The sequence below is a fragment of the Pyxicephalus adspersus genome, chromosome 2 (assembly GCF_032062135.1).
Source record: "Pyxicephalus adspersus chromosome 2, UCB_Pads_2.0, whole genome shotgun sequence".
Classification (NCBI taxonomy): Eukaryota; Metazoa; Chordata; class Amphibia; order Anura; family Pyxicephalidae; genus Pyxicephalus; species Pyxicephalus adspersus.
The window spans coordinates 51,545,751-51,567,627 of record NC_092859.1 but is presented as its reverse complement, the minus strand read 5'-3'; the positions used below and the strand labels follow the sequence as shown (position 1 = coordinate 51,567,627).

General features: G+C 39.2%; 1 protein-coding gene across 1 annotated transcript in view; it reads right to left on the bottom strand.

Moving 5' to 3' along the window:
* The window catches only part of VDAC1 (voltage dependent anion channel 1), a 34,231-nt gene extending 12,952 nt beyond the window's left edge, over positions 1-21,279 (bottom strand). The window contains exons 1-2 of the mRNA XM_072400769.1: positions 21,197-21,279; positions 5,386-5,455 (exon numbers count right to left, since the gene is read on the bottom strand). Coding sequence (XP_072256870.1) covers positions 5,386-5,452 — 67 coding nt within the window. The 5' untranslated portion in view covers positions 5,453-5,455; positions 21,197-21,279. The remainder of the gene's footprint in view (positions 1-5,385; positions 5,456-21,196) is intronic.
* Between the last annotated feature and the right edge of the window lie 598 nt (positions 21,280-21,877).

The following is a 21,877-nucleotide window of genomic DNA, read 5'->3' as shown; positions in this document are numbered from 1 at the left end:
AGTTAGGTTACTTGGCTTCCCTCCAAAATTGACCTTAGACTGTGGTAATGACATATGACTATGGTAGGGACATTAGATTGTGAGCTCCTTTGAGGGACAGCTAGTGACATGACTATGATGGACTTTGTACAGTGTTTCATAAAATGTTGGCATTATAAGTAAAAAAAATACAGTGCTGTACAATATGTCCGCACTATATAAATACTGTGTAATAAAATTAATAATGGCACTGTTGCTTCAGGAAGAGTATTGTGGTATTCATAGAATAAAAAAATAAAGTTCCTTAAGGCAGAATTCATAAGAGTACTATTTATAGAGTAGGCAAAAGCTTGTGAGATCTCACCTGCCAAGGACTGTCTATCTCAAAGCGCAGTTACAGTATTATTTTTACAGGCATGTTTTCACCTATTTATAATAGGGTAGTTGGTTAAGGTAGATGGGCCTGGCCATTGAATTCAGATCTTATTTGTTCATTGAATATCAGCACTGTTGTTCAAACTGGAGCCCCTCTTGGCACGTATTTGTTTTAATGCTTTTGGGTTATAAATCTTTTCAGACTGGTATTAGAAGTGGACCTATTCTCAAAATCAAACTTCACGAGAATTATTGGGACACATATAAGCATTACAAAATAGAATTTTTGATTAAAATAAATTATTAAAAGCTCCATCATGTCACTCTCAGACAAAATAAGCCACACATTGTCTCTGGCTACTAAGCGCATTGTTGGTGTTCAATATTATCACAGTCTATGGGGAAACTATTGTTTTCAGTCAGACCTTTTAAATGTAAATAGGAAAAAAAAGCCTATTAAGCAAGTATAGTTGCCTCCACTTACACATATAATTACAAACTATAAGGGAACAATAGTAAAAAAAAAAAAATAAATACAACTTTGATAAGATTATTTACATTGAGCGGATGTAATTTTTAGGTTATGTACATCTAGAAAACATTATGGAAATCCTCTTTAGCATTGTTAAAGCTGAATCCCAGCTTACATTCAGTCTTACAGCCTTACCAACAGTCTTGCAGTTGTACCTTTCTCATCTTGTAGTGAACTCTGCACAATATGCATAGGAAGTTGAGCCAAATCTGATGTAGCCTGCCATTTTCTAGCTGAAGGATGTCCAGGATCATCCAGCCCTTTTCTTCCCAGCCTTACTATCCCTGGCCCATCTATTTCCCCTATTGGATTAAAGTTCTTTTAACCATGGAGGCTTAGCATCATATGTGGGTGGTAACTAGGACAATCTGCCCACTCCTCCAGACGGTCATGTATCCATCAAGGAATTTTAATTTTGCAACTTTTCCAAAAAGCCAGCCAACTGCTTACATCATGGCTCTAGAGAATACTGAGCCAGGGATAAGTTAAATGTTTCTGGAAGTTATGTAAAGCACCTTACCAGCCATGATCTGCCTGCATTACATAAAGAAGCACTAGGATTCAGTAACCGCATCACTGAATATAACCTATGCATGTTTATAGAGACTAACAGTGAAACCGAGGAAGAAAAATATTAACAGTTTAAACTACAGACTTAAAGTAACCCTGTAAATCGGATGGTAACTTTGAACATAAAGCATGTTTTATAAAGGACACAATATATTTTCCTTTCCAGTGGGCTGTTTAATACTTGAAGCTGTCAGGGAACAAACACTTCCAGGAAGGGATTACCTGCTTTCCCAGCCACCTGCAGTGGATCCTCCCACCATCCTGCATGTGACTACAGGATATAGAAGTTGATCATAGGAACCACTAGAGGTGACAGTCGAAGAAGGAATTACCCATCCAAGACTGCTGGAAAGGTAAGCATATTGCCACTTATAATATTATATAGTATAATATAACACAAAAAAAACTGTTTGAAAAGCATCGATTCTGACGTTCAATGGTGGAGAAAATTCCAGGTCTATGTGTTTTATTGGCAGCAACTGATTCTCCGTCAGGGAATTTTTTAGGGAATGTCACATTCATTACTTTATAAATGGACCCCAAAGTGATTCTGTGCTGACAAAGTCAATTCAAAAATAAACAACAATATATTGCAAACTATAGGAATACACCTTCACTCTGCCAGCTATGCAGATTTCTATACTCATTTTTCAAAGACTGCCAAAAAACTGCTCTGACCCCTCCCATCGTCGCCCTCCATCGCCACGATGAGACTGCAAAGGCTCATTGGAGATTGACATCATCAAAGAGGAAAAAAAAAGTACTTAACCTGCTAACCAATCAGAGTAATTGGAGTGGTTTAGTACCACTCCCACTGTCCTGATTGGTCACAGGTTTAGTGCCTCTATTTCCCTGTCATGTGATAATACTTTTCAGTCTCCAACACCACCACTTGTCTGCTCATGTCAGATGCGGGGTGGAAGGAGGGGACTTTGGGGTCACCGGGCACCACCAATGGGGGTAGCAAAGATTAGGATACCATTGTGGATGAGAGTGACAATGAGCTCCACAGATGAGGATGATGAGGATGATGGTGATGATACTGTGCGGGGGTCTGATATGGCAGTGGGATGGGATCCCATGTGTTTTGAAGTGGTGGACCTGATTTGTATCTATGACATCAGCACCAACCAATCACAAAAGACAACACACTAATTGATTGGTTCCCTCAGTGAGGGAGGGATGTGGGCAGAGATGGTTAGGATTGGATGGCATGGCAATTCGCCACACACAAGATGGACGCTTTCATACATATAATAAATGTTTTATTTTGCATCGAGACAAAGTGGAACAGACAGCACCATTAAGGGAGACTCACATTCCAGTGCAAGAAGGTAAGAATAGATATCTAATATTATCTCTGATGTTAGAGTTTAGGTCCATTTTACTCCTGAATAAAATAAAATAATCAAATGATATATGATGTTTCTTCTGCAATAAAATAGACATACCTGCCTGAAATTTTATGAAAAAACTCACCTACCCCCATTCCACCATAGGCGTTCCCAGATTATCAGCCATCTTGAAGGGTCAGGCAATGTATCCTGAGCTGCACGTGAACAGCTTAGCATTTTTTTTTACCTTTTTTTCATTACCTGTCCCTATCTGTAATGAATACCTGCCTGCCTTGCTCAAATGTCATCCCGAATCTTCAATCCATCCAGAACTGACACTGCTTTTTTACTGACTAATTTACTAACATTATATTTCCATGGAGAAGCTTATACAATTTTGACTAGAGTTATTATTATTATTACACAGTATCTATATAGCGCCATCATATTACGCAGCGCTGTACAAAGTCCATAGTCACGTCACCAGTTGTCCCTCAAAGGGGGCTCACAATCTAATGTCCCTACCATAGTCATGTCTTTAATACAGTCTAAGGTCAATTTTGGGGGGTGGCCAAAAAACCTAACTGCATGTTTTTTTAGACTGTGGGAGAAACCAGAGTACCCCAAGGAAACCCATGCAAACATGAGGAGAACCTGTAAACTCCATGCAGATAGTGTCCTGGCCGAGATTCGAACCTGGGACCTAGTGCTGCAAAGGCCAGAGTGCTAACCAATAAGCAACAGTGCTGCCCAGAGTTGTAAAAACCTTCTAATAATAGGCTGATTATAATGTACATGGGTTGATGTTTTATTTTAGGCAAGTAGTTCATTTGATTAATTAATACAAATTACCATAAATCATAGTTACATATATATTTACATAGTAAGTCAGGTTGAAAAAAAAACATAGGTCCATCAAGTTCAACCACTAAAGAAATAAACATATCCCAGATATAAAACCCTATGACAAAAAAACCCTGGTACAATTTGCTCCAACAAGGGGAAAAGTTCCTTTCTGATTCCATGGCCCTGATTCATCAAGCCAAATCGTATTATCGATCGCGCACCCCTATTGCGCATGGCAGGAATCCGGCCGACAGATTCAGGACGCGAGTGTACGCGCGCACTCGAGCCCCGGACCGCGGTAATCCGCGATCGCTGGTCGCGCGTATTATCGCGCTTCCCGCGATCGCGGATTTCAATGATGAATCAGGGCCCATGAGTCAATCAGATGTTCCCTAGATCAACAGTCTCTTTGATCTTCACTTTAAAGCCTTAATACCCAGTTATATTCTGTGCTTCCAGAAAAGCATCCAACTTTTTCTTAAAGCAATCTATAGTAGCTACTGAAACTACTTCCTGAGGGAGCCTATTCCACATTTTCACAGACCTTACAGTGAAGAATCCCTTCCTTATCCGGAGCTTAAACTTCTTTTCCTCCAGACGTATCTTCTCAAGGGAGAATAGATTCAGTTCAGCTAATCTCTCCTCATAGCTGAGCTCCTCCATTCCTTTTATTAATTTAGTTGCCTATCTCTGCACTCTCTCCAAGTCTATAATGTCCTTTTTTGTGAACTGGTGACCAAAACTGGACTGCATATTCCAGATGTGGTCTGATCAATGCTTTGTACAGGGGCAGGAATATGTCTCCATCTCTGCAGTCTATTCCTCTTTTAATATAAGAAAGTACTTTGCTACCTTTAGATATTGCAGCTTGGCATTGCATGCTATTAGGTCTATGATCTACCAGAACCACCAGATCCATTTCATTTTCTGACTCCCCCAAATGTATTCCCCCTAGACAGTATGAAGCATGCATGGTAAAAGCCCCCAAGTGCATAACTTTACATTTCCCAATATTAAATGTCATTTGCCACTTGGCTGCCTAATCAAACAGTACATCCAGGTCTGCTTGTAGATAATAGATATCCTGTATGGACATAATTCCATTACAAAATTTGGTGTCATCTCCAAACACAGAAATGGTACTTTTAATCCCAAACTCTATATCATTTATAAAGATGTTAAACAGTAAGGGTCCCAACACTAAACCCTGGGGTACACCACTAATAACCTTAGACCATTCAGAGTATGATTCACTAATTACAACACTCTGGATGCTGTCTTTAAAACAGTTCTATTTAAGACAGTTCAGTTACTTACATATTAACCATCTGTGGGGGACTGTGCCAAATGCTTTTCTGCATTTATTTGACCAAAGACAAGATTTGGTCACCTGTCAATCAATTTCTGTTTGAATTTTCTAGCCTGAGTACATACACTTTTCTTTATTAACTTGGAGACTGATCAAGCAAAAAAAACGTAGTGATTCGTTAGCATGTTTGTTTATTACAAAAAATAAATAATAATCAATCAATACTAAAGTGCATAAATTGTGGTATGTGGTAGTCAACATTTCTATTAGACAATCAATAGAATTGAAAAATAGTCCAACTATAGTTGATTCATGTGTGGCTAGCTTTAAATCAGATCAATTTTAGCAACAGTCAGACATTTTTGTGAAAGTTTTACTCATATCCACACCCATTTAAACCACTGAAATCATAAATCTCAAGCATTGCAAGTGGCACTTACCATATCCTTTGGTGAATACATCCCTGGCAGATTTTCCTAGATCAGCGTAAGATGGAGGTATGGCCATTTTCTACAAAAAGAAGGATAGGACAAATAATTCTTTATTTTAAAAATTATAATAAGGCTAGGTAATAAGACACACATATACTAGAGTGCTAATCCTTACAAGAGTACCACAGATGGAGAGTTTTACTCTCCTGTACCCCTTTACAATGAAAAATAAACTCAAAAAGGAAAAATAAGACATACTTTTAATGTACATAGCAAATGGGCATTGAGTATTAAAAGGCAGAGCTTACTACTGGAGTCCAGAAAGTTAAATCCCTCCACATTTTTGCGCCAACACTTTATTTTAGGCCAACACAGCGGGATGCAGTCAAGCAATGTACACCCAAGATGGTGCCAGCTACAACCCCGGACCACCCATTCCAGGCAGGGGAGCTGGATTAGCAGCAGCACTTGCAGCAGCAGATCTTCCAGATCCTACCCACACCAGAACCAGCTCCTCCAATATCAGGCACCAGTATGAAGGACTCCCCTTCTGCCTCCAGGCAGCACTCAGAGGGACAGAGACACGCCAGCAGCTGCTACTGTGCAGGTGAGCCCTGGGAAGGAAGTCTCTGGCTCTCACAATGAATGGGACAAGGAGGCCATGCTGCATAACCTTCCCACCATAAGCTATTTTGAGAACTTCAAAAAAAGCGTGAAAGAAACATTCTGTTTGGAAATTTCCACGCTTAAGCCCGACATTAAGCACTGTATCGTGGAAACTAAAAAGGCCACTGAGGATCTCGGGGTTTATGACGCCCAACATACCTCAGTATGACCTGGAAAACCAGAGCAGGCGCAACATACGATTGCGAGTTTTGCCTGAAACTGTGGAAACCAAAGATTTATGTGCGGCAGCAACAGCTATCTTCATGACAACCGACCCGCAACACCCGCGAGATATGCTGCCTAAACTCCTACCTCCCTAAAGATAAAATATAATGGGACTAGCGCAGGACCAGGTTGGGGTATCATTTAATGACACCCAAGTTTTTCTGCTGCAGGACATCTCCATGCATATCTTAACACTCCGCAGATCCCTGAAGCCACTTTTGACCATTTTTCGCACTCAAAATATTCAATACCATTGGGGCTTCCTGTTTCACCTTATGGCCTTAAAGGATGGGCGCGCAGCAACCTTTAGGGGGCTAGGAGACTTGCCCTTTTTCCTGCAAGTATTTGAACTGCCGGACATATCCCTACCAGATTGGCCGAACATTTTGTCCCCACTGAAAAAACTCCCAGGGGATTCTTTGAACTTGCTATTAAAAAGCCCTTTTGCTCCCATGGCTCTCCGGCCCTGAAGCCTTCTTGCTAACCTGGATTAGAGATGGACTAGCCCGCACCTCCTGGGCCTTACGGCCATCCATGTTACTGCTGGTATATCTACACGCTTGATTTATGCACTAATGCTTACCCTATTGATACAATAACTAGCAAAGCAACATTGCCAAAATGCTGCCTTGCATCTTTCTTTTGATTTTCATTGTATTTAAATGCTTTGCAATAATATATTGCCGGTTACAGGATTGGGTGGGATCTCTAATGGCATTGTTTCACAGGCTAATATGTCCCTGGTAAACCCAATCTGGACTATTGTTATTACGAATGGTTGCTGGCCTTGAGAGGGGGCCCTGACATGGGCTTTCCGCATTCCCCAATTAAAACCTTGAGCTGATATTTGATATAGTTTTTTTTAGCATTCCTTCAGGAAACCCACTTTACAAAAGCAGTATTCCTAACCTGCGTAACAAGCGATTCCCCAGTCTACCATAGTTGTGCACCTGACACCAAAAAGAGAGGGTTCTTAATTCTAATCTCTGGCAACTTACCCTGGGAAATGCGTGAGCTGCATCATAAAGGAGGGTGGATATGTCTTTATTAAAAGCCTTTTGGGAGGGGCTCCATGGTCACATTTGCTACACAGAATGTATATGCCTTCTACTAATCAGGTGTTGTTCAGGCTGCCTTGGATAATCTGGAAGACTTTAGAGAAGGTGCCCTAGTGTTTGGGGGAGACTTTAATTTCACGCCGGCAATGGATTCCTCCAACCAAGCTTCTACAAGGACTCCAAGAGGAGGCAAAAGACTCCAGCACTGGATGCTCTGCTACCAGCTAATAGATGCCCGGCGCATCCTCAACCAACGATTGCAGGACTATACTTTTGTCTCCCACCTACATCAGAAGTACTGTAGGATAGATTATTTCTGGGTTCGCAGGACTGACCTACATCGGGTTCAAAGTTGAGTTATTGGGGATTTGTACCTAACTGATCACGCTCCCATGGCTATGAATATATTCCCCTCTCATGAGTCTACCAAATCTTGGAAAAGGAAACATAATGAACAATTGCTTCTAGGTCCGTTAGCACTCACTGAGATTTCCACTGAACTGGGACACTACTTTAAAATAAACTATACAGCAGAAAAGTGATCCTCTAGTAGTGTGGGAGGCTCAAAAGATGGTGATCAGGGGCCATCTCAAGATGCCAGGCTCAAGAAAGCCAGACAACATGAAATTGGGATTTTCTCCTGTGCATCTGGTAACTGGAGTGTTTACATAAAAGTAGGGATTCGGCACCCCACAACAGCTTTTTCCCCTTAGAAACTATTTGGCAGCTTTGTGATTGACAGGGGCGAAAGCCACACTAGCGAAATGCAAACGTTCTTATTATTAACATGGAAATGAGTGCAGCCGAATGTTGGCACAAGCATTGCAGGGGCAGAACCTTTAAATTAGATAGTTCAGGCAAAAAATGGCACTGGGTTTGTAATATTGCCTCTAAATTTCCCAAATATTTTATGAACCTGTACAATCTTCCTAGAAACACCACAACCTCCAGGTCTCTCAATGCAAGAGGCAGCCAGATTATATCTAAATAGGGTCAATATGCCCCACGTCTCAACAGAAGAAGCAGAGTCTCTGGAGGCCCCCATTAGCAGTGAAGAGATACAGAGAGCCATAGCCAACATGCCCTCAGGAAAGGCCCAGATGGGTTGACCCTCCCCTAATATAAGGTTTTTCAGGAACATCTGGTACCAAATATGGCTCTAGCATTTAATGACATTACAGGCATTGGTGGCTTTCCCTTAGACACCCTACGTTCCCAAAGGAAGGGAAGGACCCATTGGCCTGTCCCAGTTACCAGCCTATCTCACTGCAGAACCAGGACCCAAATTTTCTAAATTATCGCAACGAGGCTCCAGAAAGTCATATGCAAATTAGTCCACTTTGACCAGGTGAAATTTGTCCAGGGACAACACTACTAAGGTCTTGAATTGGATTCACCTGACAAATGTAAATCTCCCCCAGCCCTCCTGTTATGGGCAGATGCGGAGAAGGCGCTCGATAGGGTAGAATGGACTTCATGGACCAGACTTTACTACATATTGGCTTGGACCCTAACATGATGGCCTGGATACAATCTATCTATTCCTGTTCTAAAATGGTGGTGCGTGTCAATAGCTGCCTATCTGATCCTTTCTCCATCCATAATGGTATGTACCAAGTATGTCCCTTGTCTCCGCTAATTATTATCCTAACATTGGAACCCCTACAGGGAGCAATTAGGGCCAACCCAGATACCACAGGTCTCACCCAAGGATAGGTCCCACAAAAGATTGCTGCATTCGCAGACAGACCTGTCTCTAAAACCTGAGACGTGTGTACAGTTAGCAAATCCTTACACCTTTTTGTGGCAACAGTGAAGTAGTTTACTTATATCATTTAGCTATAGAATTCTAGGCTAGACAGACTGGAAAGTAAAGACGGTCAAAGATAGTATATTGTACTAAACATACTACAACCAGTGTTAGTGATCAAATTGGATCATATCACAAATCATAGGATGGTCTCTTTTTCCCGACGCATTTCGCCGTTTGGCTTCTTCAGGGGATTCATAGAGACATACTAGTTAAAAAATAAAAAATATCAGATATAGAATGATCAAATACCTAAGATTTATAATCATGCATTGTGGCTACTACTTTTGCGTTCCATTTCCCATCTTAACTGTTTATATGTAATTGAAGTGCATTGTGCTATGCCTTATGTCTAAATTTCTTTTCTGTGTGATTGGAATGCCCTATCACGCTATTTTTACCCCTGGTATGTTTATGTTCATGTTTATGTATGTTAAGAAAAGAAAAAGACTAAACAAGTATGTTTTGTCTGGAATGGTTGCCAGAAAAAAGCCATTTCACTCTAAAAAAAATACCATAGCAGTACAACTTAGGTTTGAAAAGATACAAAGTGGATCAAAGAGCTCAAAGTCGATATGTTTAGCCATAATGCAGTGTCTGTACTGAAATGCCGTGTTTGGTTTTTGTCAAGCATAGTGATAGAGGGTTACGTGTGCAACTTGCAGTCATTGAGTCCACCATAAACTAAGTATTTAAGAATCAAATAAGGGGCCATCTGTAAAACAGCTAAAGCCTCTCCAAGCTTTGGTCATGCAAAAGGACAATAATCACACCAAAAAATCCACATCAGAATGGCTGAAAAACAAAGAAGCCAAAGTGTTCCAATGACAAACCAAATTAAAAAGTCTAGACCTCAAAACAATGAAAATGCTGTGGCAGGATCTTAACAGAGTTGTGTGTAAATGATTGTAAACCTCAATGAAATGAAGCAATGTAGCAAAAAGAGTGGGCTAAAATACCTATTGCCCACAGACATCAACAGATTACTGCTAAATGTAATACATTGTTGGCTGTAGTTAGCCACCAATACAGCAGTGATCTGAACAGGGAAATTGCAATAATATAATGAAGCCAGGAAATAAAAGAAAGTTCAAAGAAGAAACACACAGAAAAGCACCAGCTAATCAAAGGTGCCACTTTGCCAATGCAGCTGGCCATACACTGTTAGATATTTGCATGATCAGGTTAACCATCAATATTTCTTTAAAATTGATTGTTTACGTAGATTACCAGTGTGCACCACTTGACACAGACATATTTCTGCTAATATAGATGGGAATGCAGCTATGGTTGGTTTTGCAGACTGATGCAGCACAAAGCATTGTTTGGTATAAGTATGAGCATTCCAATCAATGTCCATTTGCAAGTGCCCTAGTATATAAAATATTTAGGTTACATTAAGAATTATGAATTCTAATTTTTTAAAACATAGAATAGTGTATGACCGCTTTGGCCACACTAGTTGCAACTAACAACACACTAGAGAAATATCAACAATAAAGAAATACCAGTTACTAAACAAAAAATGCATTTCTACACTTTTGTGATTTTTTTTTTATTTAGCTTAATATCCCACAACAGAAATGTATACATAAACACAAGAAGTGCAGATGAACAGCATTCTCACACTACAACATTGTCCTAATAACTCCTCCTAATACAGAGATTATTCTTTCTCATTCCAAGCTGTTGAACTTGCTGTGGTATGCTGTGCAAAGCATACACTGTGTATATTTCCAAGCATAGCACATTTAAGTAGTCACGTATAGTGCTATAGCAATTAACCATGAAGGCTTAAAGAAAAAAGGAAATAAAGATGAATCACAGGCAAACCTATTCTATCCAAGCAAAATGTCAGCAGTGATTCATCATGCAAGCATGGCTTGCCACTCCTAAAGCCTTCTGGGTAGCCTGCCATTTTACATTCTCACAGTAAAAAGTAGTATCTGCTTCCTACCCTGATTGTAAGCATGTACTTTGAACTTGCATACACTTATGTTACAAAGAATTTATAACCTATTGCATAACTGCTTTTTGTTACAAAAATATCACTATTTATTATGTCATACAGTGGAACCTTGGTATAAATCCTTAATCTGTTACAGATCTTTGAATTTATACCAAACACATTTCCCATAAGAAATAAAAGGAAAATGAATAATCCGTTCTCATGAAAAAAAAATCCTATTGTTTTTGGCATATTATACATTGATGGGGCTGTATAAAATAATTCAAACACTGCTTAATACTAAAATAGATCAATACAAAAGCAATTAGATGAAATAAATGAAAATTTAACCTCACTTTACCTTGCTGAGAAGAGTCCAGTGCCTACTAGGATGGTGCTGGGAAGGAAGGAGGAGGAGATGTTATGTAATTCACAGAGAGTTATAGCGCGGGTTGTTCACTGAATGGTAGCAACTGGCGTACTGATGCTCGTGGTCAGTCGTGGCTTTGTCTCGAGAGAGGTAAATAAGGGTAGCGTGTGGTTTTATGACTCATTTTGACCCATACAAGTTCTAGCACAAAGGTTGTATCCCAAGCAAAGGTTGTATACCAAGCAACATTTTTCGTGTCCAAACAGGACTTATACCAAGTTGGACTTATTCCAAAGCGGACTTATACCGAGGTACCACTGTATATTTAAAATAGAAAAACTATTAAAATTGATAATGTATCAGTACTATCATAAATTAGGGTATGCATGTAAGGAATACAACAAATCTCTAAAGCTGCGTACACACTTCCAATTTTTGTCGTTGGAAAGGATCTTTCACGATCCTTTCCAACGACAAGGGAGTGCACGATGCATGAACGGTGCTGTACATACAGCACCGTTCATGCTCTATGGAGAGGGGAGGGGGAGAGCGACGGAGCGGCACCCTGCTGCGCGCTCTCCCCTTCCCTTTCATTAGGATCGGCTGTCGTCCATCGTCCGTGGATCTGGCAGGTCGGTCGTCCGGACGATGGACGACACCGACTGTACACACGCCAGATTTTCGCCCGATAATTGGCCGATGCCGATTATCGGGCGAAAAAAATCTGACGTGTGTACGTAGCTTAACCAGAGGAGTATGATTACATGGGCCCAGTCTGACTTTATTTTTCTCTTTATACAGGTTAAAGTAGAAGGAAGATGGCAAGGCCATCTTCAGCCTCCTCTGCTGAGTACGTCACCTAATCTCGCACTGCACAAGCCGAGATCGGGTAACATAGCATGCGGTAGATGGGGGTAAAAAAAGAGTGCAGAAGAAGCAGCCAAGAGCCTCCTGGGATGTGACGAAGGTATCCTGGGAGGCACTGTGCTCCCATTCAATCTTTATTACCAGGGCAATGAAGACAGAAAGGGGAGAGGCTTTATTCCCTTAGTTTAGATCTGCTTTATACATATGTGTACTTTTATCATAGTTAATAAGAAATTCAGAGAAAGTTAGAAATGAAAATATCAGATCAGTGGCAAATTCTAACTGTTGCATACTCAACTATTTCTTATCATATTACCTCACAATAATAGTCCAAAGCTCTAATCACAGAGATATATGATCCCCTTAGGCATATCAAACATGAGTTTTACCCACATGAATTGTATATCTTGTTACTATCTAAATTATGTCTAAAACAGTTCTATAAATCTTACAGGTGATTTGTCAGGCTCTTTTATCAGGCAGTATTTATAGCTAAAGCTTTAATTTATTCTAATATCTAAGACTATTATTTAATATGTACACCAACAAAGGTAAATTAAAACAATTGTATGTATATATGCCAAACTGCTGCTTTTCAAAAGTCTTGTTTTATTTACATCAATGTGTTTAGGAAAGCTGTACAGAAAGAAAAATGACTGACTGCTTCTGAAAATGATAGTCGATTAGTAGCACTGAAGCCATAAAAACTTTATGACAGTCAGGGAACTGAAATTTTCAGGTAAGCAATGACTACCTCTATGGTTTTTTAGTACAGATTTTCTTTAAAGTTGAACATTAGAAAACCAGCTAAATCTAATCATGAAACAAGAGGCACTATTTTACCTGCTAACAGTTTTGTATAATTTTTTTGTTTATTCAGTCTTGAGTTTTGCACTCTGTCCGGCAGATTTTTCTATACTGCAGTTACACATACAGGTCCTAACATTTCCCCCAGCCTGTGACTAGACAGTGAAAGGAGGAGCAGAAGAAAAATAAGCTTAGCTTTAAGTCACGTCTTTTTAATCCTGTCGTAATGTTCTATATTAACAACACAACTGATTCACTCCTTGAGGGCTCTTTCTCTCCCAGTCTGAGCTCTGATGCACATGAGATGGAAATGAACAATTCAGCTACTTACATGGCTTGCATTAAAATACAATTAACCATGTGTTATGAATACAGATCAGTGTTAAATAACAGAAAATAAACATTTTAGGACACCTTTTGAGGCTTTGGTAAAATGCACTCTTTTACACACAAGCCCTCTAATTGTGCACAAAGAAATGCCTAACACACATACTGAACATGCATTCACACATTTACTAATGTCTATACCCTTGCCAGTAACCTTCAAGAAAGAGTACTACAGCTGCTGATGCAACTGGATTATTTTTAACTTCTTTGCTGTTGCTATCAATCACCAAAGACTTGGGAGACTAGAGAATGGACCTCAGAAGCTGAGGCTGGGTAATGAAGAGCCATTTCATATCATTTGATTTGGTATTGCAAAAGTTCAATAACTACATGAAAAGAGCAGTGGGGTGTAGCAATGTAATAAAATGTACATTAAAGGGAAAATAAGTACATCATAAGTACAAATAAGTACATTTTTATACATAATAAAAAAAAAGCATCTGGTCCATAGCAGGTTCTAAAATGATATCAAATCTAACCACATGCGCCAAAATGCAGAAACCAAGTGTGAAAAACTAGGTACACCCCATGATTCAATAGGTTTTAACCTCCCTAGCGCTAGTCCCAAGTGTGGCTCAGGGTGAATTATCCATACCAAAAGCGGTAACCCTGACCCACACTCGGGGTGGAATTGCTAGGTAGTTTAAACAGTTTACCTGGTAAGCAGTGCCCACGGCGTCCTCCAGCGGTGCCCGGCATCTTTTTCCCCAGCCAGGCATCTGTGTAACCTGCCGTTGCCCAGCTGGCATCTGCGTCCTTGGCATGTGAACATTGGGGACGCAAAGCCAGGGGGAACAAATGCCAGCCGGGCATCTGCTTGTGAGTGTGTGGTTGGGGGGTGGTACCGTGTGTGTGTGTGGGAGGCGGGACCGGGCTGATAATTTAAAATACTATAATAAGTATTTTTAAATGTACTGATTTTATATTGAAAAATACTTAATATGCATATCGCCAGGGAGGTTAAAGCCACATTTGGCACTAATACCTTGTAGTAATTATTTTCTCTATCAATATCGCTCATTGTTGTTTAATGATACTGGCCCATTGCTTCAGTTTTATTGTATTTTTCAACCAGATTAATGTCTGGACTTAAACTGCACCATTGCAACACCTTGATTGTTTCCTTTATCAACCATTCAGTATAAGTTTTGCTAGATTGCTTGGGATCAATGTCCCGATGCACGTCCCAATTTCTCAAAGCTTCAGCTGTTGCACAGATGGGTTAACATTTGACCTTAAAATACTTTGGTATACTGTGGAGTTCATTGCTGATTCAATGCCAGCAAGGTGCATAGGTCACATGGCTGCAAAACAAGCCCAAATCCAACATGGAGCACATCCAGTGGTCATGGCCAGTAGCACAGGAATACTGGAATAAAAATGTTTTCCAGTTAATTTCAAAGGTACTACTAACTTCTCTATCCCTCAGCATGGAATGCGCCCTCCTCAGCAAAGTTGGCATGCCTTTACCGATATACCCTACAAATTTGTGTAATTATATGCCATTGGCCACCAGAACCTCTTTGGAAAAAGCCTGGAAATCTCCAAATATCTCTCTTGCTGGGATATCAACAAAACTGAACTGGATAATGGTGAGTGACAAGCTCATTTGAATTCTCATGGACACCCCCCCACGCTTTAGAGTTAACATAGAACCCATGGATTGATTACTGGTTATCGACAGGGACTCACCCTGACGTTGACTCACACCCCCCTCATCCTTGTCTATTGTTGTCCCCTTTCTCCTCCTTCCCTTTATGCGCCCCGTTTTTTTTTTGTTTTTTTTTTTATTCCTTTACATACGGGTACTTTAAAGCAATTTAAAGCCTTATAGTATCACCTGTGACCAGTTTTCACTGTTTATGTTGTCCGTTTATGCAACAAGTGTAATGATCCTATTCCCCCTTCCTCATTTTGTTCCTCAATAAAACAATTGAAATAAAAACAAGCCAAATTATCACCCTCACGCCCCATGCTTAACAGTGGGTATGTTGTGTTTGTGCAGGTATGCTGTGTTTGGTTTTCACAAAAGTGGCTCTGTGCATTATGGCCAATCTTCTTCACTTTCGTCTCATCTATCCAAAGGACATTGTGCCAGAACTCCTGTGGTTTGTTTAGATGCAAATTTTTCTTAACCTAAGCTATGATGTCATGTTCTTTATAGAGAGAAGAGGTTTTCTCCTGGCAGGCCTTCTAAATAAACCATTCTTGTTCAGTCTTTTTCAAATTGTACTCTAGTGGAATTTACCAAGCTAACTTGTGGGTTTCTTAGAATTTTTCTGAGAAATGTCTGACTTTGGGGTGAATTTAATAGGATGTTCACTCCCAAGAAGATTGAAAACCATCTTGAATGTTTTCTTGTGTGTTTCTGTAAATTATCTTTGTCACTGTGAAATCATGGACAGAAGTTATTTGGAAATAGCCCCATAACTTATAACCCTTCCCAGATTATTGGGCAGCAAAGGGAAAAAACTTCAGCTCCTACAGAGGTCACACTTGCAATTAATTAATTAAATTCTGCGTATTGATTAGAACACCTGGCTGCTTTTTTAATCTCTATGGACATGGTAAAGGTGTACTAGTTTTTCACACATTACTGCTGCATTTTGAAATGTGTTGTTTACCTGAGGTTATATTTACCAAAGACCTGCAAAGAACCAAACAATTTTATTTTCTTATTGAAAAAGGGTGTACTTTTTTTTTTCCAAATGACTTTACATTAAAGGTTATGCAGGGAAAAAAGAAGTGGGTTAGCACAGACAGTAATTAGATACTTCCAGGTGAGTAAATAATATGTAAGGGGGTCTGTGCTAAATTCCTTAGCAAGCTCAAAGGCACAATGCAGGTGAATAACAAATTATTTATGAAAAGGAATAACACTGCACACTACCTAATATTTCTGTGCTTTTATCTCCCTGTTTTCACATTTGTAGCAGCATATCTTGAAGATCAAATGATAGTGAACTAAAGCTGTCCACATCTGGTACAATGTTATACAATCTCCTCTTGATCTATAAAAACTATGTAGTAGAAGCCCAACCTAAACAATTTATTCTGGGTATACAAATGTGGGGTAGGGGGGACATTGTGTGTAAAAGTAAATATGCTGAGCTGCGTTACACATATATCCTGGTCCAGCATGGCTCAGTTTTGGCTTTATTACTTATTTCCATTGGCTAGCCCCCCTATGTTGAGACACCTACACATGCTGAGTTATGGGATGTGACCATCTACGCAGATGCCACAGTGAACTGTATAGCTGACAGACACATGCTGCTGCACACAGATACCCTCAGCTACCTACAAGTAAGTTGTTGCATGCTACCTATTTGTTTTCTTTAACAGGTAAATAAATGTTTTACTTTTCTCCTGGTACTGTATCTGTCTTAAAAAAAATTTAGGGACTAGGTTACTGACAGCTGACCCCACCTCCCTGTCTTTATTATGTGCAAGCAAAAATCATGAATAATGAAAGTTTACATTTTTTAAAAAAGATTATTCTTTGTACTGAGACATCTGTGAGAATTTCCCTTGTGTTGCAATTGCAACAGTTTTTGTGAATACAAAACTGTAAACAGTGTTTACATTTGTGTTTAATAACCATGATGTTTAAGCCTATCGAACCATTAGGCCACATTGACCACTATCACAATTACTCAATTAATGCTCTGCTTGCCAAATATTTAGTTTTCACCCAAATCCCATTCCTGTGTTTACCCATTCCAAGGTTTACAGCAACCAGGTTTATTGCTTAGTTACTTTATTATTAACGATATAACCAGTATTCTGTGTACTGATATTTGAATATTTTTTTTATGTCAAGTCATTTTAAATATATATTATGTAGAAGTTATGTTATACTAAGTACTTTCTTTGTCAAGTATTCACTGTTATACAATATTAATAGCATTGATTGTGCAGGCTTCAATACCCATGACAGTGATCCACTTTAGAACTAATAATGTGATGCACTGTTAATATGCCCCCATGGAGTGACATGTGTCCCATGCTTACCATTTGAATTAGCTGCTTCCCCTAACAAAGCTTTAACTTTAACAAGGCAACGCTCAAAGGCCAAATGCAATCATACTGTAAACTTGGAAAAATTAGCAAAAGGTAAGTGAACTAACTTTGTTTTTTGTGAACTAAAATAGACCATTTACAACACATTCATTTACAATACACAATTATTTTATGAAGCAGATTCTATTAAAAGCACCACTAGTGGGATCAACGACATTGAGAACTGAATTAAAATGTAAGGGATTAATGAATAGTTATCAAACCAGAAGTCAGCATAAGGCAGCTTTGCTAAAAAATGTTATTTTCCTTGCCAGTGGTGTACACGGGCTGGGGGTAGTAGTCCACACTGGGTGCAACCCTGCTTGTAGTGCTTTAGGACACAACATACTCTGACCACACATTGCTGTGTGACATGCAGCTCTACAATAACATCCTAGCAGCCTAGTCATACCTTGGATTCAGAAGCAGCACAGTGAAACTGAAGGCTCTCCTACGCTCCTCTTAGTAATCTGTGTCTGGGCCTTATTGATATGTAGTTGATTCCATTACCAGCATCTATGCTCTTCTTAAACATAGCTTTTGGGTTGTTTGATATTTTGGGATTTGGTAACGGGGAGAATACACTTGCCTGTCTTTTGAAATGTTTTTAGAGCTTAAGAAGAAAAAAAAAAATAGCTGTTCGTGGGACCGATAAAATAAAAAGGGCCAGTGTAAACAACAACAATTTAACACTGTGAAAAAGTGGGTTCCATTGCAAATGTCCTGGGAAATTTTGTGTACATATGTTCTGGTGTGTTACTCTTCTGTAGCAACTAGTACTGTGTGCATAATGGTTTTTTGGTCTTTGGTCTTTGTTTTCAAAATTTATTAAAAATAAAGTGTTATAAAAAAAAAAGGAAATTTGACACTGGGTGTAAATGCCTTCCTCTCTAGGTGACCCAAACTATGCTCTGTTTCCATGCACCACAACTGAAGCCTATCAGCTGTAGTCTGCCATTGCTAGATATAACTTGCCTGGCCATGACAATGCCATGGGCTAATGACAACCTGCTTCAAGCATGTTTGGCCTAAGCTAAACTCTGAAGAATAGAAATTGGTGCTAGCACTGCTCCAGAAACCAAAGTAACTACAAAATAACAAAAGGAATTGCAGTCCAGGCTTTAATGCTGTTAGACCACTGAGTTAAAAGGCAATTTAGAGTGTTTATCATACCAAGAAGCCATATGACTGGTATCCCATGTCTGGATATGCAGTCTGTGCAGAAGTCTTGCAAAGTTTAACTGAGAAAATTATGCAGAAACTGGAAGAAGACTGAACTATCCAAGCAGGCTACATTACCAGAAGTCAGCACTGCACTACATGATCCACTCCCAAAGCAGTGATGGAAAAGTCACAAGGAAAGTAAATATTGTTATTTGAATTTATTGTAATACTTTCACATAAAACACAAGTTCTACTTTCTGTCAAAAGCAAACAAGGACTACCTGTATACCATTTTCCAGAAGGGAATTCTTCCTAAATAACACCAAGATGTTTTGATACATTACACTGACTGTTAATACATTTTCTTTGTATTTTGTGGGTTTACTTTAGAAATCAAAATGCTTTAACCCATAACAACCAATTGGAGTTTTTCCTTTAACCTCTAAAATTGACATCTGGTTGCTACAAGTCACTTAAATGTTGCACATTATTCCTGTTAGTCCATTGTATTTTTATTAAAATTACTGCCACCATCATATACATCACCACTATATATTTAAATAATTCGGCCTGCATTTATAATCCCCAAATCCTAACTTCAGGTAACATACAAAATAAAATACATACATGGCAGAGGTTTTGTCTGCCAAAGGATAAGAATTTCTATTCAAAGGCCTGTGAACGCTCTGTTAGACAGATGAGCCAGGATTGTGACCTGACTATTCTCTACCGCAATTCTGCAGCAAAGCAAGGTCACTCTCTCCACCCTCAACATGTGAATGCACTACAGCAGAGATTCAGCAATCATCCATCCTCCTTGCTCTTCTTCAACCAGAATGCTCCATTTCAGGAAAGTGCAATACATTACAATAGACTAAGCTAAAGTGCTGAAATCTGCTGTGATTTCAAAGTGGCTAACGGTAAATAAAATTCAGATGCTGCATTGAAAACGAGTTTTTCAGTGAAACTGAAAGTCTACTAACACAGTCCAAGCCCCTCTTACCAAATCACCCACTATCCGTAAGTGTAAAATGTACCTGAAAAACATGACTCTTACCATATAGCAATTGCTCACCTAGGGGAAGATGACAATATTGAAATCTCAAAAAAAAAAAAAAAATCTCCTTCAATGAACTGTAGTGTCTTTTCACAAGATTTTGCCTGCTCTGCATTAACCAGGAATTTACCCAGATGATAATATCATGCCCAGTAATGCAGAAGAGGAACATCATTTCTAATTTTTTCATTTCAAGTGCATTTCACACCTACTAATAGGTGATTTGGAAAGAAAAAACAGGCAGTAGGGGGATCATTAATTTTAGTGGAAGGGTGCTGTGACTAGTGGGTGGTTTCTGTGTCTGCCTGGAATTCAGCTTTAATACCAACATGAAGCTATAATGATCTGCAAGTGTGGGCATGCTCAGTTGGCATGATGTAATTTCTTTGCCTTGAGAGACAGATGCCAAATGAGGAGTGTCCTTCATACTCAGGGTCAAATGACATCTTATTTCAGGAGCACAGTCAATGGCTCCCTTGCCCTTGGTTCCTAAAATGACACACGTGACAATAATCCTCTAGAATCTTCTCATTCATAACGTGCATCACAGAATTAATGAATGAATGAAATCAAAATTATTTCCATGCACGCAACCTGATTTTTTTTACTGCTCTGGTTTATGATTAACATTTGCTATGCTAGGTACAGATTGTAATATACAGAAAGGAAGCTAGCAAATGATGGTGATTGCCCATTATGACCTTGAGCAAGTTATCAGATTGGGCTATGCCTAATGTGTTTTAGACATAAAATATTAAACTACACTGCCAAACGTTTTCCATCACATTTTGTTATCCATCAGAATTTCCTACCTGGAGAATAAGGAACTGATAGTGTTCTAGATAGATGAGCTTGTGGTAACATTACAAGTCTAATTTAAAGACAGCCATACAAAGGCCATTTCTACCAATTGCAATATACAGAAATGTGTGTATTATTAGGAATAATAATAATCCTGATGTCAGCTATGCTAGACCTGCAAACAAAGCAGCCTAGATAATGGTGTTCATGAATTCTGGAAAGTATCTATGCAGAAGATTAGATGCAGACAATACAGGACTCCCTCACACGCTGCAGATAGTGGAATCAGGCCGCAGATCTATTCGCTTCTCATTATGCAATGTAATATAAAGCACACATACAGCTGGTATGCAGCTGAAAGTCATTTGCTTTGCTACAGAAGACTAACGCCATGCACATTAAATATACAAAGGTCAGCGAGCAGATCTGGCCTCCTCTATCTTGATCTCCTGTAGGGTGAGTACAGATCTCAGCAACACACTTAAAAAAAAAACTTTCATTTCCTTAACTAATTGCTTGACATAATTACTATTTCCCTACATATTGTATATTAAAAATTGATTTCTTTTCAAATAGCAACGAGAATGTAAATCCTTACCTTTCTATCCCAGAGCCTGTGGACACAGCAAGCTTTAGACCTGTCTGTCAGTGCAAGAGAAGGCGGAGAAGAGGAAGGCGGAGCACTAAGGGAAAACCTAGGAAAGCGACACTGTGACGTCACAATCACTCCTCCTGGAACGTGATGCTGCTAGGGGCTCCTAAATGGACGGCTCTAGGTTACAGGATGTGCGGCATTTGGTTGCATTAACATGTATATGACTGCAGGGTTTTACCAGAAACAAGCAAATACTTGCGCCACTGTGCTGAGGCTTATATTAGGCACTGACATAAAGGAAAGCACAGGCTAAAAAAGTATGTTAGCATATAGAGAGCCTAATAACATAAAATAAAATCAATAATAAAATAAAAAAAGATTATCTATCCACAGCAAAACATGGGATCAATAATCGCCTAATAAATACATTTAGAATGTAAGATTTTAGAATTAGCTCATGACCACTGCAAAACAGACACTACAGACTAAATGGCTTTTACTTCAAATATATAGGCAAAACATGAACTGAGATGGAAGTCTTGTCAACCATATTATGTTGAAAATATATCCTCTAGAACAGTGGTCCGCAAGAAAATTTTGGTGGCCCACAGAAAAATTTAGACATTATTTTCAAATTTGATGTTTTAGTATTAAAACAAAAATAATACTCTAAAAAATTCCTAT